Raw genomic sequence first — 20,087 nt, 5'->3', positions numbered from 1 at the left:
ATGGAAAGTTTGTGGCAACCCTGCACTGAAAAAGTCCATAGGCGCCATTTCTCCAACAGCCTGTGCTCACTTTGTGTCTCTATGTCACATTTTGATAATTTTTACAGGACTTCAGAGGTTTTCATTATTATATCTGTTGTGGTGAGTTTTGATCAGTGATCTTTGTTGTTACTATTGTAATCGTTTTGAGGTACCACAAGCTGCCCATACAAGATGGCAAGCTTAATCAATAAATATGTCTTTTCTGACTGCTCCACCGACCAGTCATTTCCCTGTCTCTCTCCCTCTCTTTGGGTCTCCCTGTTCCCTAAAACACAACACATATACCACCACACTCTGCTAAGCAGCAGTATTGAAAGCAGGCAAATTAATAACCCTACAGTGGCCTCTACGCATTCAAATGAAACGAAGAGTCATGTGTCTTTCACTTCAATCAAAAGCTAGAAAAGATTCCACTTAGTGAGGAAGGCATGTCAAAAGCAGAGATAGGCCAAAAGCTGGGCTTCTTGCGCAATATAATTCTCAAAGTTCTGAATAGCAAGGAAGAGTTCTTGAAGGAAGCTACTCTAGTGAACACACAAATGATAAGGAAGGAAAACAGTTTATTGTTCAGTTTGGTAGCCTGCATAGATGAAACCAACCACAACGTTTCCTTACCAAGCCTAATCACGAGCAAGGCCCTAACTCTTCAATTCTGTGAAGGCTGAGAGAAGTGAGGAAGCTGCAAAAGAAAAGTTTGAAGCTAGCAGAGATTGGTTCAGGAGGTTTAAGGAAAGAGACATCTCTGCAACATAAAAATGAGTGCTGATGTAGAACCTGCAGCAAGCTATCCAGAAGTTATAGCTAAGACCATTGTTGAAGGTGGCTATACTAAACAAAAAGACTTTCATAGGTAGAGAGGAGAAGTCAGTGCCTGACTTTAAACAGTCAAAGAACAGACTGGCTTTCTTGTTAGGTGATAGTGCAGCTAGTAACTTGTAAGTTGAAGCTAATGTTCGGTTACCATTCTGAAAATTCTAGGGGCCTTAAGAATTACACTAAGTCTATTCTGCCTCTGCTCTATATGTGGAACAACAAAGGCTGGATGACAGCACATCTGTTTACAATATGGTTTATTGAATAATTTAATTCCACTATTGAGACTTGCTGCTTAATAAAAAAGATTCCTTTCAAAATACTACTTTTCATTGAGAATGCACGTAGTTACCTAAGAGCTGTGATGAAAATGTACAATGAGATTAATATTTTCATGCCTGTAAATATATTTATCCTGCAACCCATGAATCAAAGAGTAATTCTGACTGTCAAATCTTATTTATACATTTCATAAGGCCATAGCTGCCATAGACAGTGATTCTTCTGATGGATCTGAGCAAATTTAAAAACTTAGAAAAGAGTTCACCGTTCTAGATGCCAGTAAGAACATTTCTGATTCATGGGAGGAGGTCAGAACATTGACAGGAGGTTGAAAGAAGTCGACTTGAACTGCACATGTGGTGGCAATAGCAAGAGAACTAGGATTAGAAGTGGAGCCCGAACATGTGGCTGAATTGCTACAATCTTAAGATAAAATGGATGAGTAGTTACTTCTTATGGATGGCCAAAGAAAGTAGTTTCTTGACACAGAAACTACTCCTGATGAAGATGCTATGAACATAGTTGAAATGACAACAAAGGATTTAGAATAATCCACAAACCTAGTTGATTACACTGTGGCAAGGGGTTTGAGAGGATTGACTTCGATTTCGAAAGAAGTTCTACTCTGGGTAAGATGCTATCAGACAGCATTGCATGGTATAGAGAAATCTTTCGCGAAAGGAAGAGTTGATGTGGCAAACTTCATTTTTGTCTTATTTTAAGAAATTGCCACAGCCATTCCAGCAGCCACCACCCTGAGCAGTCAGCAGCCATCAACACCAAGGCAGGACCCTCCACCAGCAAAAAGTTTCCAATTCACTGCAGGCAAAGATGATTATTAGTATTTGTTAGCAGGAAAATTTTTAAATTAAGGTGTATACATTACTTTTAAAGACAGTGCTGTTGTGTACTTAGTGGACTACTGTATAGTATCAACATAACTTTTATTTGTACCGGGAATCCAAAGTATTTATGTGATTCATTTTATTGAGTATTTGCTTTATTTTGGTAGTCAGGAACCAAACCTACAATATCTCTGACGTATGCCTGTAGTGAAACTTTTTTTTTTGGAGACAGAGTCTCGCTTTTTTGCCAGAAGCCAGGCTGGAGTGCAGTGGCGCTATCTCAGGTTACTGCAACCTCCGCCTCTGGGTTCAAGCAATTCTCCTGCCTCAGCCTCCCGAGTAGCATATAGGCATGCGCCACCACGCCCAGCCAATTTTTGTATTTCAGTAGAGACAGGGTTTCGCTATGTTGGCAAGGAGGGTCTTGATCTCTTAACCTCGTGATCTGCCTGCCTCGGTCTCCCAAAGTGCTGGGATTATAGGCGTGAGCCACCATACCTGGCTGAAACTTTGTTTTTTTAAGGAACAACAATGTAATAGACATAAAAGTTAAGTACTATGCATTTATTTTAGTAATGATATCATTTTGAAAAACCTTTTTGGAATTTAATTTTAGACTTCTCTTGAGTTCAGCCCTTTTTCCTATCAACATTAACTTATTTTGTGTGATCTTTATGCTTGTTTGATTTGTAGAATTGTTCCACCCTAAACATTTAAATACTTTTAACTACTAGATTTTTATTGTAGTATTTGGAATGTTATTTTAAGTAATTAGATTATCAGTCATAGCTACTGCATTCTTTTTTTGCCTTATTAAAACCTACCCTTTACAATCAGGAATTAAACAAGGATGCCTGTTGTCATCTTGCATGTTGTCACCTTCTTTGTTCTATATGATATTAATTCTAGAAATCTTTGCAAGGTAGCTGAATTTAAAATCAATCAATAAAAAATCAGGTTCATTTCTGTAAACCAGCAATAAACAAAATGATACCATTTCAGGCAGGAAAAAATATAAAGTAACAGGTACTTTGCAAAAAAATTTATGTTAAACCTTTAAAAGAAAATGATAAAATTTTATTGGAAGATGTTAAGAAAGATCTAAGTAAATGGAGAGAGATAATATTTTTTATAGATTCGAAGACTCTATTGGAACGATAGCAGATCTCTCCAGTTATTTATATATTTATTTCAGTCTAGTCAGAATATGGTAACTTTTATTTTTGGGTTAAAAAGTTGATTCTAAATTTTTTGAGGAAGACTTAACAGTAGCCAAGGCACTCCTGAAAAAGTTGTGATAGGTGAGAAGACTTGTTTTACCAAATACAAAGAATTAGTATAAAGCTATGAAAGTTAAGACAACAGTATAGTATAGGAAGAGATAGATCAATAGAAGAGAATATGGAAACCCAGAAACTTGGCTTATGACAAGGTGGTATCACACTCCTTTAGAGAGAGTTTTCCGTAAATAGTTTTTGGACAACTTGTTATACACATAGGTGGGAATGACATTGAATCCTTACTTAAATGGGAAAAGCAAACCTTTAACATTTTTAGACATTAAAACATTGTTTGTAATGATTTCTAGATAGAGAAGATTTTCTTAAGACATAGAAAATGTGAACCATAAAAGATGCTCCTTTTTTTTTTTTTTTTTTTTTTTTTTTTTTTTTTTTTTTTTTTTTTTTTTTTTTTTTTTTTTTTTTTTTTTTTTTTTTTAAATAAGGGGTCTTCCTCTGTTGCCTAGATTGGTCTTGAACTTCTGGCCTCAAGCAGTCCTTCCACTTTGGCTTCCCAAAGTGTTGGGACTGTAAGTGTTAGCCACCATGCCCAGACAAACGTACTTCTTTTTTATTAAGAACGTAAACTATAAATTGAGAAAAGGACTGGGCACGGTGGCTCACACCTATAACCCCAGCACTTTGGGAGGCTGAGGTGGAAGGATTGCATGAGCCCAGGAGTACGAGACCAGCCTGGCCAATATGGGGAAACCCTCTCTCTACAAAAGAATACAAAAATTAGGTGGGCATGATGGTGTATTCCATAGTCCTAACTTCTTGGGAGGCTGAAGTGGGAAGGATTCGTTGAGCCCAGGAGGTTGAGGCTTCGACGAGGCATGATTGTGCCAATTGCACTTTAGCCTGGGCAACAGAGGGACACCCTGTCTCCAAAACCCTGGGAAAAGATATTGCAGTACATTTAACTCACACAAGGCTACATTAGATCTTTACAAACTAACAAGAAAAACACAAAACAACACATCTAGTAGAGCAGTGGACCAAACTTCAATAGGCACATTAGAGAAGAGGAAATGGAATGATCAGTAATGTCAGATATGGTGGGGAAATACAAATTAAAACTATATTAAGATACCAATTACAGACACATCAGATTGTCAAAAAAGTCTGACAATAATGTGTTGTCAACGATACATCATATCCACCACATCTAGTGATGTAACAGTTCATATCTGGTGAGTGGTTTTAACCACCTGAGAAAGCAAATTGGTGATACTTGATCATATTGAAAATATGCATACTTTGTGACCTAAAACTGTAGGTATATACTTTAGATCAGGGGTCAGTGTGATGACTCATGAGTTAAGAATGGTTTTTAACATTTTTAAGTGGTTGGGAAAAGAATAATAATATTTTGTAATTTATAATGTGAAAATTATATGAAATTCAAGTTTTGGTGTCCAAAAATAAGCTTGGAATATTGTCATACTTATTTACATACCTTTTATGGATGCTTTCATGGTACAGTACTAAAGTTGCAGCAGACATTTCGTGGCTCAAAAAGCCTAAAATCTTTATCATCTTGCCCTTTGCAGAAAATATTTACTGACCTCTTCTCTAAATAAATACTCTTGCACATAAGTACTAGTAAACGGACAGGAATGGTCATAGCAGTATTGCTTGTGATAATGGAAACCTAGGAAGAAATCAAATGCCCATTAAGAGTAGAGTGGAGAAATGGTTTGCTAAGCCAGTGGAATACTATTCAGTTATTTAATAGTGAAATGGAATAGGCAACAGCTACATGCAGCATATCGATGTATCTCAGGAATGGTGTTAGAAAAAAGCAAGTCAGGTTTTTCCACGTACAAGCAGTTCAAAAACAGTCAAGTTCAAACAAGGCATTGTTAAAGGTACCCACGAGGTTAAATTATCAGGACAAGGAAGGACTGTAAGTTAAGAATAGGGATTGCCTTTGAAGAGTTGGGGAAGAGATGGGATTTGAGAGGGAACTTTAAAAGTCATGTTCTTATTGTTAAACTAGGTGATGGAGATGTGTGTTGTGATCATTCATTTCTATAATGCATTGTATATGTACTCTTTTGACATTTTATAAGTTTTTGTGATTTGGAGCATTAAAAAGTATCTTTTCAAATAGTGTCGTCTGTCTCATAATATAATTACGACCCACAGAGGGGAAATTCATCAGCAGACTAGAAGCTGCTGATTTTTACCTATAGTCCCCTCTTCCCTGCTTCCCCAAGCATTCTGGTTGTGTTGGGAACCCACTTCAGACTTTCTTACACAGAAAAGGGGCCTAGTGGAAGGATTCCTCGGTGGTCACAAAAGCCAAGGAAGAATCAGGGATTTGGTCACTGTCAGGGCGCTCTGCCTGTCATCTGTATGCCCCTGCTTAGCCTTGTTCGTTTTAGCTGTAAGTGGCCTTCTCCATGTTGGCGGCAGTGTGACTGAGTGCAGACCTAGAGCACAGCCTTCCCACTCTGTGACTCAAGAGGCCAAGAAGTCAGGTCCTGTGGTTGGCCTGGCTGGGTCATTTAACTATACTGTGGCCAGGCAACTGGATCTGTTACCACAAGAAACCCTTCGGGGAGGGGAAAGGAAGGGGAGGTTAAGGGTGAGAATCATGAGCCAGGCAGCCACCTTCGTTTGCATTGGTTATATATTAAGTATAAAACAATATGTGTGGCATTTTGTCACACCTTTGTGTGGGTATCAGGGCTGTTTTGATGTTAACACTAAGATGTCATGATGTTGCCTAAGACATGGCACTGAGACATGGCTGAGGTGGGAAGAGGGGTTAGAAATGTCTCTTGAGCATATTATCTGTTAAAAATTAAAATATAGCATGATCAGCTGTCCTACCAATTTACGGTCACATCCATCTCCTTCCCTTCATCTCATAAGGACATTTAAGACATAAAGTATTTGAGTCAAAATAGATATTACAAACTTAGTTTAAAACATAACACTTAATCTACTATTCTGAATGATTGGAAGGGCATTTAACCCATTGGTATTTAATTGGAATGCAAATTTGTAGGTAGTTTGTACCTTTTGCTTCTCTGTTTGCCAGGTTCTTTGCTTTGAACATACATTACACAATCAGGAAAACACAAACTTTTAAAGGTATTGCTGGAAGTCAGTTCATTGTCTTAGAAACAGACATTCCACTCAAGACACTAAACAGTGTATTCCCTAAATTTAAACATTTGAGCCAATAAATTTTGTAGGAGTTTATGTACATTATGACTACCCCAGAAAAGCTTGTTCTGACCTCTAAACTTGAGATAACACCTGGGAAATAACTAGAGAAAGAGGATATCCAGATTTTTATGGAATGTGGACATCAATCTGGGCAGGAATTTTAGATTGATTTTTTTTTTTTTTTTTNTTTTTTTTTTTTTTTTTTGCTAATTTTTGTTAAATACGTCGAATAAGACCTGAAAATTGATTCTTCTTTTTCTTTGGCTAGTGAATGAGGCTTCTCAGTGTTAAATTTTGATGAGTAATCACTTGACAAGTCAAAAACTGGGGCAGAAGTGTTGAGCTGAACACTTTGTAGGAAGCAGGGAATATAAATTGAAGCCTACAGGACTGGAGCCGTACTCACTTTGGCCAGTAGGGGTAGGCCAGAATAGCTGCCACTTGGTTTTGACAATTTTGGCTTCAGTTATTTTTCCACAGATTCACTTTTGTATTGCTATAAGGTAGGATCCAAGTTTATTTTTTAATTATATGGACAGCCAATTGTTCCTGTACCAATTTTCTTTGTAGTAGCGTCTTTCTAGTTTTTCACACTTGGGTGGATTTGTCTTGAGGGTACCACATGGTTTAGGTATTTCTGCTTTATTATAAAATCCAGTCCAGGCCAGGCGTGGTGGCTCACACTAGTAATCCTAGCACTTTGGAAGGCTGAGGCAGGCATATTACTTGAAGTATGGAGTTAGAGACCAGCCTGGCCAACATGGTGAAACCCTGTCTCTACTAAAAATACAAAAATTAGGCGGACATGGTGGCACAGGCCTGTAGTCCCAGCTACTTGGGAAGTTAAGGTAGGAGAATTGCTTGAACCGAGGAGATAAAGGTTGCAGTGAGCCAGGATCGCACTACTGCACTCCATCATGGGTGACAGAGTGAGACTATGTCTCAAAATAAATAAGTAAATGAATAAATTAAACCAGTCCCCAAAGCCTCATTTGGGTTTTGATCAGAATTATATTGAATTTATAGATTAATTTTGGGAAGAACCTTGTATTCCTTTTCCCTGAATGTGGTATATCTATTCATTAATTAATTGTTCTTTAATATCCGTCAATAAAACTCCACAGTTTTCTTCACCTCTTGTACCTGTTTTGTTAAATGGATTCCCGAATACCTTTGGGTTTTCATAGCTATTTTGAATGTGGTTTGCTTTATTTTATATATTCTAATTTTTTATTACTACCATATAAGAGCACGACTGATGTTATATGTTCATCTTGTATTCGTCCACCTTGATGAAATTAATAATTAGCTCTAATGGTTTATGGATTCTTTAATAATTTCTGTGTAGAAATTATACTATCTGCAGATGATAATTTTCTTTTTTTTCCCCCAATCCTTAATTCATTTTCTTGTCTGTTGCTTAGACCTTCAGTACAGTGTCAAATTGAAGTGAGGATACATAACTTGCCTTGTTTTAACTGAAGTTCCATCATTAAATATGATGTTTATTGTAGGTTAAAGAATTTCCTTTCTAGTCTTAGTTTGCTGTTGAAATTTTCTGTTGCTGAGTAATGAATTACCTATAAGTTTAATGGCTTTAAGTAATGAACAGTTATCTGATAGTTTCTGTGGGTCAGGAATGGAAGAGCAGTATATTAGTTTGTTTTTACACTGTTATGAAGAACTACCTAAGACTGGGTAATTTATGAAGAAAAGAGGTTTAATTGACTCACAGTTCCACAGGCTTAACTGGAAGCATGACAAGGAGGCTTCAGGAAACTTGCAATCATGGCAGAAGGTAAAGGGAAAGTTACCATGGTGGAGTAGGAGAGAGAGTTGGGGGAACTGCCACACACTTTTAAACCATCAGGTCTCCGAAGAACTCATTCACTATTATGAGAACAACCAGGGGGAAATCTGCCCCCTTGATCCAGTTACGTCTCCCTAGGTCCCTTCCCCAGTACTGAGGATTACAGTTCAACATGAGATTTGGGTGGGGACACAAAGCCAAGCTGTATCAAGCAGCTTAGCAGGGTATTGGCTCAGGATGTTTCATGAGGTTGTATTCAAGATGTCAGGTGGAGCTGCTGTCATCTGAAGGCTTGCCTGGGGCTGCTTTCAAGAGGGTCTCACTTCCATGCCTGGCACTATAATGTTGGTTGTAAGCCGGAGGCTTCAGTTTCTTACTGTGTGGAGCTCCCCATAGGAGTGCTTAAGCATCCTTCTGACATGGCACTGACTTCCCCAGAGTATGATCTGAGAGAGAGCTAGGAGGAGGCCATAGAGTGTTTAATGACACAGTCTTCACCTCCATCGTAGTCTGTTGGTTAGAAGCAAGTCATTAAGTCCAGCCCACACTCTGGGAGGACATTAAATGACACAAAAATTATTTTATGTGTTTCTTTTAGTCTATCTGTCATCACAGACTAGCATAAGTCAAGGGCTTCTGTCTGGATATCTTTACCTCAGGCCTCTCCCTTGAGCCCTGGAGTGCGTATCCAAGTATCCATGGTAGCATCTCTCCTTGAAGGTATCAAAGGCACCTCCTACTCAACATACCCAAAATCACACTTAGGTTTGTTCCCATCTTCTTCTCCCCTCCAAAAATTGGTCCTTTTTCACTGATCGCCATTTCCATGATTGACACCATTCTCTATCTAGTTGTACAAGCTAGGATTGAGTTTGTCCCATCATATCCCTTGAAACTTCCAACTTTTGTCATCTCCAGCTTCATCTCACATCACAGTTTCCTTTTTTTTTCAGTTTCCTAGCTTTTCAGTGTTGGGCTCCTTCTTGCTATAGAGCCTTTGCTCTTCACTGTCTGTAATGCTTACTTTCCCCTCAAACCACATCTTTGTTAGGGAAGTCTTTTTGACAAAGTCAAATCTCTCTATTATAGATGTGTGTAGAGCTGTGTACCTTCTTTCAAAGCAGTTATCACATTTGGAATTTCACATTTATATGATTGATTAATGTCTGTTCCCCTGGAGCCAACTCTGAACTTCATAAACTCAAGGATTGTGTGCCTTTTGTTCACCCTTGTATTTCCTGCATTTGACACATTCCTTACATTTACTGTTTGAGTGATTGAATGAATTATTAAGTGAATGAATGCATTGTTTGATTGTAGTTCTGTTTTAGAAATAGAGCAAATAGAATATAAAATTAATAAAATAATCTAGTCTCTCTTTATTGTATTAGAGGATAACACTTGTCTTTTTAAGTCTTTTAGTTTTCCTGGCAGAAATTCTAGCTGTTAATTAAATGAATAGATCTGTTGAAGGGTCTCATATATAATACCTCTATCTGGTTAGTATGATGCAAAACTAGTGATCCTAGCTCTGGGTGGCTGGGAGAATGCTGTGTTCTCGGGAGAGATGAGTAAAGCTTGGATCAAAGAGAATGAAGTTTAGTTTTCTCAGAAAGTTACTATCGAGCTGAGATTCTCTCAAAATTTCTGGAGAGCTTTAGTTAGAAATATGAGGGATAGGAGAAAAATCATTTGTTCCTAGAAAATGCTGATGAATCTTTGGGAAAATTTGACATGATATTAAGAAAGGATCAAGATTGGGTGTGGTGGCACACACCTGTAATCCCAGCAGTTTGGGAGGCCAAGGTGGGCGGATCACTTGAGACCAGGAGTTGAATACCAACCTGGGTAACAAAGTGAGACCCTGTCTCTTAAAAAAAAGAAGAAGAATTGGATCAAAAGTTTACTGATACGCAAATGGGCCCTGACTTATGATGGTTTAACTTAAGATTTTTTGACTTTATGAGAGTGTGAAACCAGCACAATTTATATGTAATGTATGGTACTTAGTAAATTGCATAAGATATTCAACACTTTATTGTAAAATAAGCTTTTTGTTAGATGATTTTGCACAACCATAGGCTAATGCAAGTGTTCTGAGCACATTTAAGATAGGCAAGGCTAAGCTATGATGTTCTGTTGGTTAGTTGTATTAAAGGCATCTTCAACTTTCAACTTAAGATGTTTTCAACTTATGAGTTTATTGGTACGTAACCCCATCATAAGTCAAGAAGCATCTGTAATTAATCACTATACTATGATGTTAACTCTAATTTTACAACTTTAAAAATAAGTAGTTAAATGCATTTCAAGTGGAAGGTTTTAACCTACTATGGTTGGGACAAAATAAATAACTTTTAGTTACTTCCAAAATGAATTCTGGTATGTGTCATTTGGGAAAACATAAAACAATTTCTCTCTTTGTAAAAGTGGCATTGTTTCTTTGGGGTATCCCTTCCCCCATATTTATTTATTTATTTTTTAAAACAAGAAATCCAATTTTATTTATATATATATATTTTTTATTTGTCTCCCATATTTAAGTTGATTGAGATTAAATTTATATACAGTAAAATTCATCATTTGAGGGCAGTTTTATAAGTTTGTACAGGGGACACAGTTGTATGACCACCACCCCAAGAAAGTTATGGAATGTTTTCATTGCCACAGATTCATTTATGCGCAATCCCCTACTCCTTTTTCAGCTTTTGGCAGCCACTGGTCTGATTTATTGCTGGTTGCTAGGTGGTGTTTCATTGTGTAAATGTAGTAAATATGTTTATCTGTTCATCAGATGATAGACTTTTGGATTGTTTCCAGATATCAATGATTATAAGTAAGCTGCTATACAGATTTGCATACAGGGCTTTGTGTAGATATGTTTTCCTTTCTCCTGAGTAAATAGCTAGGAATGAGATTACAGATTCTTATGGAGAGAAACAACTATTTTCGAGAGAGGCTGTACCATTTTGCATTCCCACTGGCAATATATTAGAGTTCCAGTTGCTCCAATTCCTTTCCAGCACTTGTTATTTCTCTTTTTTCTTTTAGCCGTTTTAATCAGTTCATAGTGATATTTCATTGTGGTTATAATTTGATGTTGAACTTCTTTTCATGTGCCCAATTTGTTGTCTGAAAATGTGTTTGGCTTTTTTGGTGAAGTGACGGTTTGGACCTTTTGCCCATTTTACGGGATTGTTTTCTTATTGTGTCTTGAAAGTTTTTTTTTATGTATTCTGGATACAGGTTATTTATCAGATATGTAATTTATAAATATTTTCTCCCAAATTTGTGACTTGGTTTTTTATTTTCTTTTAAAGTTGGAATTTTAAATTTAATCAATAAAGGTTTGTCACTTGAGCATAAACAGATGTCTTCTTAATGATGTCTTTTGAAGATTAATTAGAAAGCCTATTTTTTTAATGGTTTGTGCTTTTTTGTTCTATCTAGGGAATCTTTGTCTAAGCCAAGGTCTCAAAAGATTTTATTCTGTGTTTTATTCCAGATCTAAGTTAATTTAAGTTAAAATTTAAGTTAACATTTGTATGTGGTATAGGAAATGGGCCAATATTTGTGTTTTTATTGTATATGGATGTCTAGTTGTTCTGGGACTATTGAAAAAAACTATTCTTTCTCCATAACAAGGGACTATATACGTGTGGGTCTTTTGTAGAAAGCGGGGCTTGGCTTAGTGCGAAGATTAGCACTCACTGGTATGCTGTTGTCACCAATAATGTTGTCTGTTGTGACAGACAGTGCTTTTGCTATGCTGAAGATTCCGAGATGTTGTTGTCAGTCTTCTCCTCCTGGAAGAGTGGGAAGTTGCTTAGGTGAAGGCAACACTAATAGTCTCTGGAAAATGTGGGATGTTCATTTTTTAAACTACTTCTGTTTCCTAAACCTTATTAAAGGTCTCTGGGCCAAATGTAAAATTCCTTTTCAAGGCCTCCTAGATTATGGCTAATCTTTTTGAATGAGGGCATCATGTTAATATTACTTATTAATGGCTATCATTATGAACGTAAAAAAAGATTTGTGACTTAATGCATTAATAATTTTGCACTATAACTATTTTTATAAAGAAAACACCCCTACCACTTTACCTTGAGGAAAAAAACTTCAAAATATAATTTTAAAAGTCTGGTTTTTGTAATATGTTAATTTTTTCTAGTAATGAAAAATGCTGTATAAAAAAATATAAAATTTGCCTTGAATTTCTTGGGTCAAATAATGAAGTCTGAAGACATTTTTTACTTTATTATTTTAGGGTTTGATGTCCTATAATTTCTTAAAGGACCGAAATTTGTTGTTGGACAATTCTCTTCAGCTCTGACTGTCTTCCCCACCTGCTGATTGTTCTTCTACTGAGCTTTGTGTGCCTTTGGAACAAGCACTTGGTTTTCATTGTATCCTTCATTTCACGGACAGTGGAGGACACACAAAAGGTGCTTAGTAATGGAGAATAAGGAATAACTTTACAATAATGGTGGCAATAAAGGTAGCAATTCTTTCATTAAATACATTGTACTAGCTTTCATTAAATAAACTGAAATAATAATTGTTTATTTACTTACATATGAAAATTAGAATCTTACCTGCAATGTATAGTGCAAATTAGCAATCTTTTAAACAACTCTTTAGAAAGAAAAATTATCTGCCATATTTAAATAAATGTTTTTTCATTATTTTACATCTTATATATTTGAGGACAATTGCAAACACTGGATGCAGCATACATGGAACTTTATCTTCCATTTTCTAAAGACATATAAGTAGCTTTATTTTTTCTTGAACATAAACAACAGAGTAAAAAAAAAAATCAAGTTCCTTACATGTTATTTACTCTTCCAGATTTCTTCCTGATACAGTTATGCTGTTTTAAATGAATCTCAAAGAAACATCTCTTGTGGCATTTTGTCCTTTTCTTTCTTTCTTCATTTAGAAGACATTTTCTAAGAGTCTACTCTGAAGCTTGTAGAGATGAGCAAGCCTTCTATGACCTCATTTCCTTGTGGGGAACAAGTAATAGGAACCCCAAATTACCAGTGGCCTCGTCCTAAGCCAAACCCTATGGACATTCTTTCTTTATTATCTCAGCCTCCTAGAGGATCGTACATTGTTTATCCATACTCCTTCCTTCCTCTGACTTCTCTCCTCATGCTTTTCTCATAGGGGACTGTATTCTGCAATATGTGGAAGGTTATGGGTTTCCTGGAGTTTCAGCCCCCTTTTTTCTCTCTACCTTCTTCCTCAGCCATCTCGTCTGCTCTGCTGACCCCAGCTGCTGCTTGTGTATGTATGCTTAACAAACCTGCCTTTTGACATCAGACCCAGCTACTCCCCTGACTGCCTGTTGACACCTTGACATGAGGCCCCTCACATTCAGGGTGAACTAACTCAACTCATGATTTAGTTCGTATTTCCTTTCATTATTGCATTGCCATCATCCATCTATCTAGTTACCTTGGCCTTAAATCTGGGAATCATTTTTGCCTCTCCTTTATCTTCCTTTCTCCCCATACCCCACATAGGGTGTGCCACACAGCCCTCTTCTTCCAAACAGTCCTCCTTCACTGCACTTCACCTTCAATTTTTAAAGCTAATTGTGCACCCTTGCAAAACTTAAGTAGAAGTAGATGCAAAGTTATATTTACATTTATCTATTCTTGCAGGCATATTTTAAAAATAGGATTTTAGAGACCATAAAACCACATTTGAAATTCAAATATTGCTCCATCAATCAGACTGCTTTACCAGTGACCAAAAGAGGCAGCTTTTCATGTGAAATAACACAAAATATAAATGTACATATATAGTTTATCTGGTGAGAACTGTTGTTCCATGACATAATGCGTTAAGCTCTCACCTCACCTCAGTTACCATGGTTATCAGTAGTTGCTCACTGCAGGTCACCCAGTATCAGGTATTGAGTGAACATGATTTTGAGCTAAGAACATCCTTGTTCTCTTCTTGCAGTCAAGTAGCATCCTTGTTCTAATCTTGTAGCATCCTTATTCTCATCTTGCAGTCAAGGAGTATTGGTTTGGTGAAAGGAGGAATATAGGCAAGAGATCAAAGTCTCTAGAGAGATGAGCATAAATAATAACTTTATACGTATCACTTAGTGTTTTCTCAGGTTGCTCTCTAGCAACTTTGTGAAGCGGGCAAGAACTGCTGTATATATTTCATGGGTTAAGTACAGGCCTGCCCTGAATTGTTCAGGTGAGTGCGTCTCCACTGGCCACCACGGCATAAAGTTGCCCTTGTAAAAAGCTGCTGCTTTGCCCACACTCTGGTCCTTCCAGGGCGTCTGCATTTGTAGCTTTCAGCATGGACACAGTGCAAACTGTGTTTCCTTGCTCCCCTTCATAGGAATGCACTTGGTTTATATCTCTCCTGGTCTTCAGTGACACAGGCTTTGAGCCTCAGAGTCAGCTGCTGAGCGGGAGATTCTCTACCTTTCTCAGGTCCCCTCAGGCTGCTTCCGCATGTTCCAAGATAAATTCCCTGTGCTCAAGACACCCATGCTCAAACTATCCCAAATGACTTTTCAAAATTGGTAACAGTTCCTCTAGTCATTTTCTCACGATGGTGTAACAGAATAAAGGGAGGTAGCAGGGTGGGAAATAGAAACTAAAAATCAGGGAAGTGTATAAAATTATTGTCAGAGCCAAGACTAGATGTCAGATCTTATGACATATACTTTTCTTTTCCATTATGCTTTTCACAAATCTGTTTCCTGAATGATTGGTGACTGTTGCGGTTTTAGAATGGATTCAGTGTGAAAGACAAACGAGGGTTAGCCCAGCAAGCTGCTGTAGTGCAGGCTATAAGGAGAACTATATTAATTCTTGAGCCCGGGTACTGAATATGGACAGTTGAAATGCAGTGGGAATCACTAGTTGCGTAAACCCCTATGGTAATTAATAGCTTAGCTTTTGCCTTAACACATAATACAGCAATTGAGTGAAAGGTAGTTAAGACCCAGGTATTTGATGAGTGTGAAATAGTAGCTCACTGTTGTTTTAATTTGCATTTCCTAATTGTAGGGAATTGAGGATGTTTCTACATGTTTATTGGCTATTTAGGTTTCCATTCTGCAAAGTACCTGTTTTTATCTTTTACCTATTTTCCTATTGGATTGTTGAATAGTGATTTGTAGGAATTATTTCTATAGTCCTGATACTCCATATATTTTATAAATATTTTCCAAGTCTGATTTTCAAACATAGTCTTCATAGTGAAATTTCTTATTCTTAATGAAGTTAATTCGTATTATTTAATGTTTATAATATTAAATTAATTTTATAATTCACTTTTGAGGTTCTGAATTTTTAAGTTAATCTTTTTTTCTTTCTTTGTCTATAGGGTATGAACGTGATTTCTGATGAAACTGGATTGGAATAATTTTCATTATCTTTGTATATTTATATATATATATTTTTAAATTTTGCATTTGACTTAAAGTGCCATGAGAAAATTTGCATACTGCAAGGTGGTCCTAGCCACCTCCTTGATTTGGGTACTCTTGGATATGTTCCTGCTGCTTTACTTCAGTGAATGCAACAAATGTGATGAAAAAAAGGAGAGAGGACTTCCTGCTGGGGATGGTGAGTGACATTTTATAATACAGCTGTTTTAATCAATGTATCACTAGTTTTTACTAATTTAGATAATATAAAATTTTAACTTTTTGTTAGATTAACAGGAGTCCCTGGCTTCCTATAGTAGATATGATGATCATATTTATAGTTCTCCAGGGGTTTCTTCCAACAGTTAAAAGCATTAAAGTATCATGTGTAGAATTACTAAACTTGACTTTTATGTTCAATATTTAGCATAGTTAATTTCCTGCAAGTTATTTATTTATTTTACTAAATAACGTGGATATCTCATAGTTGGGAGTATCAAAATTTTACGGAAGATTAGTCTAACGCTGAAATGTTGAGTGGAGCATTAAAATTGCTTTATAAGGTATCAAAAGAGATTACTCCTGCCCTTCCATGTCAGTCCTAAGGGGAAGACGTTATTATAGATAGATGTGATCTGGAGAGGTTTTTGTTGTTGTTAATGTTGTGGATAGCTCCAGTTAGCACTTTTAGGGAAAACTTTTGAAAAGATTGGGCAATAGAATAGGGGCTGCAGTGAGATCATTGCAATATGTGGTATGGAAAAGAAAGAAAATACACAAATATAAAGGAGGGAGGTAGTAAGTAGTACTGATGTTTTTGGCAGAGGACATTGGAAGATTCAGTTTTAAGCTCCTTTTATTCAACAAATAAATGTTGCCCTTTTTAAAAAAAAATAACCATATTGAAAATGACTACATTGCAAGAGTCAGTAATCCAGTTGTTCCAGGCTCTGAACTCTCTGTGATTATAAAATACATGGCTGTACAGCAGTTCAACTATTTTTGGGAATTATATACAAATAATCACTCTTTCAACATGTTTAAGTATATAGCCACATTTAAACTTTTTGCACTTTTACAATGAGAAAGGCCTTTGGTTCCCCAAAATTTACAATAGAAAAAATATTGATTTGTATTGTTAACTGTACCAACTTAATTGTAATTGTTATATGTGGGCTTATATAACTGTTCTATTTATATCTTCTTGGGAAACCTGCCTAGAATTAGGCTCAGTTGCTCGCACTGAATTCTAATAATACCTAGGCTAATTCCTAACTTAAATTTTCACCTTTTCCATAAGTTTTAATACATTTTTCATCCAAAGGCAGTCCATTATTTTGCATAATATTTACTTTATAGTTCTGCTATTTAGTATCTTTGTTGGGTTACAAAATGTTGCCTCCTTATCTGTTGCTAGAGCTGTACCCATCCTGTGTTTAAATCAAAGAACAGGTATTACCATTCACCAGTCAGAAACTTGAGTATTCTTTTCCCAAGTAGAATGGAATAAATTTCCCCTCACCCTACTTTAATTCATTGCCATTTATAATAAGCTCATGGTGTTCTATCTTAAACGTAAAGGCTTGACAGTGAAAAAGAATAGAGTCTGTAGCATGTGAAGATTCACTTGAATGTTTTTTGACTTCTCTATGTGCTGGGCAAGGTACTAGGTGCTGTTGATACACAGTTGAACAAAAAAATAAGACAAAATTCCTCCCTTCAGGGAACTCACAGTCTAATGAAAGAGAAATAACAATAGTAAACACTGGTATAATAAACATCACTTTAGGAATGTGGACAAGAGTAGAAACGAAGGAATGCCCTGGGGTGTCTGAGAAGGTACAGTAAGAAAGTATGCTCCAGCTGAGTATCAGCTTGAGCAGGTGTTTTTTAGGTTTGTTGGGAGAGGGGAAGACCTTCCAAGCAAAGGAAAGAAGGATATGCAAGATTAGCAAGTGAGAACAGAGTCGACAGAACAGGAGCACAGGATGAAGCTTGGGAGGTGGCAGAGGCCATGTCACACAAGGCCTTTTGTGGCATGCTAGGGATTTTGGACTTCATCTGTAGACAGTGGCATGCTGCTGAAGTATTTTAAACAAGGGAGTAAGGCCTGATTGGACCTGGACTTCTGGAAGAATGCTTTCGTGGTCATGTGACTGGTGGACTGGAAGAGAATGAAGCAGGTAGCAGAGATCAGTCTGAGACTGTTCTGAAAATTTGGAAAAGAGCTTGAAACGGACACTAAAATGACACTGGAGGTGGAGAGGAAATGAGTATATACAGAAGTATTTAAGTAGGGAATTTACATAACCTGGGAGCCATCAAATGTACGGAATAATAGAAAAGTCTAAGGTGGCTTTCATGTCTCCATGGTTGGATGAATTGATGCTCCTCAGAGGAAGAGCAGCTTTGATGAAAAGGTGGATGGATGAAGTTGAGTTTGGAATTTCTCTCTCTCTCTCTTTTTCATTTTTGACATGGAGTGTAGTTCTGTCACCCAGGTTGGGGTGCAATGGTGCAATCTCAGCTCACTCTAACCTCTGCCTCCTGGGTTCAAGTGTTTCTCCTGCCTCAGCCTCTTCAGTAACTGGGATTACAGGCACACACCACCACACCCAGCCAATTTTTGTATTTTTAGCAGAGATGGGGTTTTGCCGTGTTGGCCAGGGTGGTCTGGAAATGCTGACCTCAGGTGATCCACCTGCCTCGGCCTCCCAAAGTGCTGGGATTACAGGCATGAGCAACCACACCCGGCCTGAGTTTGGAGTATTTAATTTTGAGGTGCTGGTAGAGATGTTCTACAGTAGAGAATGGTCGAGATGGAGAAAATATGTGGTAATTTAAGCCTTGTCTATAAACGAGGCTGTGCATGGTATGTGTAGAATTGGAAGAGACAGACTCCCTGTTGGAGAGCCCCTCCTGAAGGATCACTGCAGGAAGGGAAGGCTTCCCAGGACATCAGAGTACAATGAAAGGCAGCCCCAAGGAGTGGGTCACAGAAGCCTAACAAGGGTGGTGTTCGCTCAGAGATTTTACCTAAGACGGGGCTTCTCATGACCTTGGCAAGTGTTGTTTCAGGGAATGGTCATTGGATTCTGGCTTCAGTATGCCAGAGAAAGAGTAGGGATGTAGCTTATTCTTTAGGAAGCTTCAGCATGAAGGGAAGCATGTAGTATACAGTAGTTACAAGGGAGAAATGGAGCCAAAGTTTGTTTTCTGTGTATTTATTATTATTTATATATGTTGAGGAAGAGGTTTAAACTTTAGGGGAAAGGAGGAATACTTGAAAGAACAAATTCTTAGCAGATGAGACAGTGTGGTATCAAAACAGATTTTTTATATCTTTGAGGAAAAGGATTCTCCTTAAAGAGCGTTCTCAGGTTATTACCGTTTTGACAGTCACTGATGGCATCAGTTTCAGAGAAAAGGAGTGGGTTTTGTACAAAAGTACAGAGTAAAGGAGCAGTAGCCTGAAAGTAACAGTGTGGAGGTAGGAGATAGCATCATTGCCTCTGGAGGAAAGGAGAATGAATCATTCTCCCAGAAATAGTTGTGAGGTTCATGGACTCTGGAGTGTAAGGTTGGCGAAAAGAAAGAATAGACCCAAAGTCAGGCAAGCAAGTTTTATTAACCTGCGGGGCTGACCCGTAACAATCAGAGGAGGCAGCCCCGAGCTTACAAAACGAGCGATTTATATGGAGTGAGAGGGGCATAAGAGAGTTTCAGGACTGAGGTAATCTATCAGCTGGTAACAGGCACAGAGATAGTTTGTCAACTTGCAGTAGACTTACATCATTCTGTGACTTTTGTGGTGGCAGTTTTTAAAAAAAGAGAAACCAGGATTTTTTACAGATTTGTGTCAAACAGGAATTTGCAAGTATGGATAACAAACATTTGTTTTCCCTGTCCTCCCTCGAGCTGCATGGCTGTAATCAGGCTTTGCTTAATTGTAGCACGTCTGGCAGCCTTGATGTGGCACCTAGGTAGGGGTTCAGAAATGCAGCTGCAGAGCAATCTGAGTGGGGGAAAGGGGTTGGCTTGTGTGGAGGGGGTTTTCTGAGGCAGCTTGTCCATGGAGGAGAGCCAGACTTAAATCTGTAGATGGAGCCTGTGTGTTACCGGGACCAGACAGTGGAGAGGCTTTGCAATAGTCTAGGGGTGTCAGGGTGTTTGGGGGACAAACTAAGAAGGACGTCTGCAATGGGAGCATGAGAGAAGTGCTGAGCAGTAGGTGGGAGGGGAAGTATATAGCTAAGGGAAGATGATCTTTGAGGCCCATAGTAGTCTTAAGGGGAGAAATGACTGGGGAAGAGCACAGTTAATGCTAATAAGCAACAGTGTGAAAAATCTGCTTTGATATGAAGTTTCAGTGCAGTGGTTGCTGAGAGGTCCTAAGTCTTTTCAGAGCCCAGAGTTATTAA

At 37.7% G+C, this 20,087-nt stretch overlaps 1 protein-coding gene across 1 annotated transcript in view; it reads left to right on the top strand.

The window, feature by feature from the left end:
* The window catches only part of GALNT1 (polypeptide N-acetylgalactosaminyltransferase 1), a 77,262-nt gene that overhangs the window by 3,587 nt on the left and 53,588 nt on the right, over positions 1-20,087 (top strand). The window contains exon 2 of the mRNA XM_017511388.2: positions 15,624-15,865. Coding sequence (XP_017366877.1) covers positions 15,727-15,865 — 139 coding nt within the window. The 5' untranslated portion in view covers positions 15,624-15,726. The remainder of the gene's footprint in view (positions 1-15,623; positions 15,866-20,087) is intronic.

The sequence above is a fragment of the Cebus imitator genome, unplaced genomic scaffold (genome assembly GCF_001604975.1).
Source record: "Cebus imitator isolate Cc_AM_T3 unplaced genomic scaffold, Cebus_imitator-1.0 Scaffold448, whole genome shotgun sequence".
Lineage (NCBI taxonomy): Eukaryota > Metazoa > Chordata > Mammalia > Primates > Cebidae > Cebus > Cebus imitator.
Note: the sequence above shows the minus strand (reverse complement) of the source record. Positions and strands in the feature narration are given on the sequence as shown.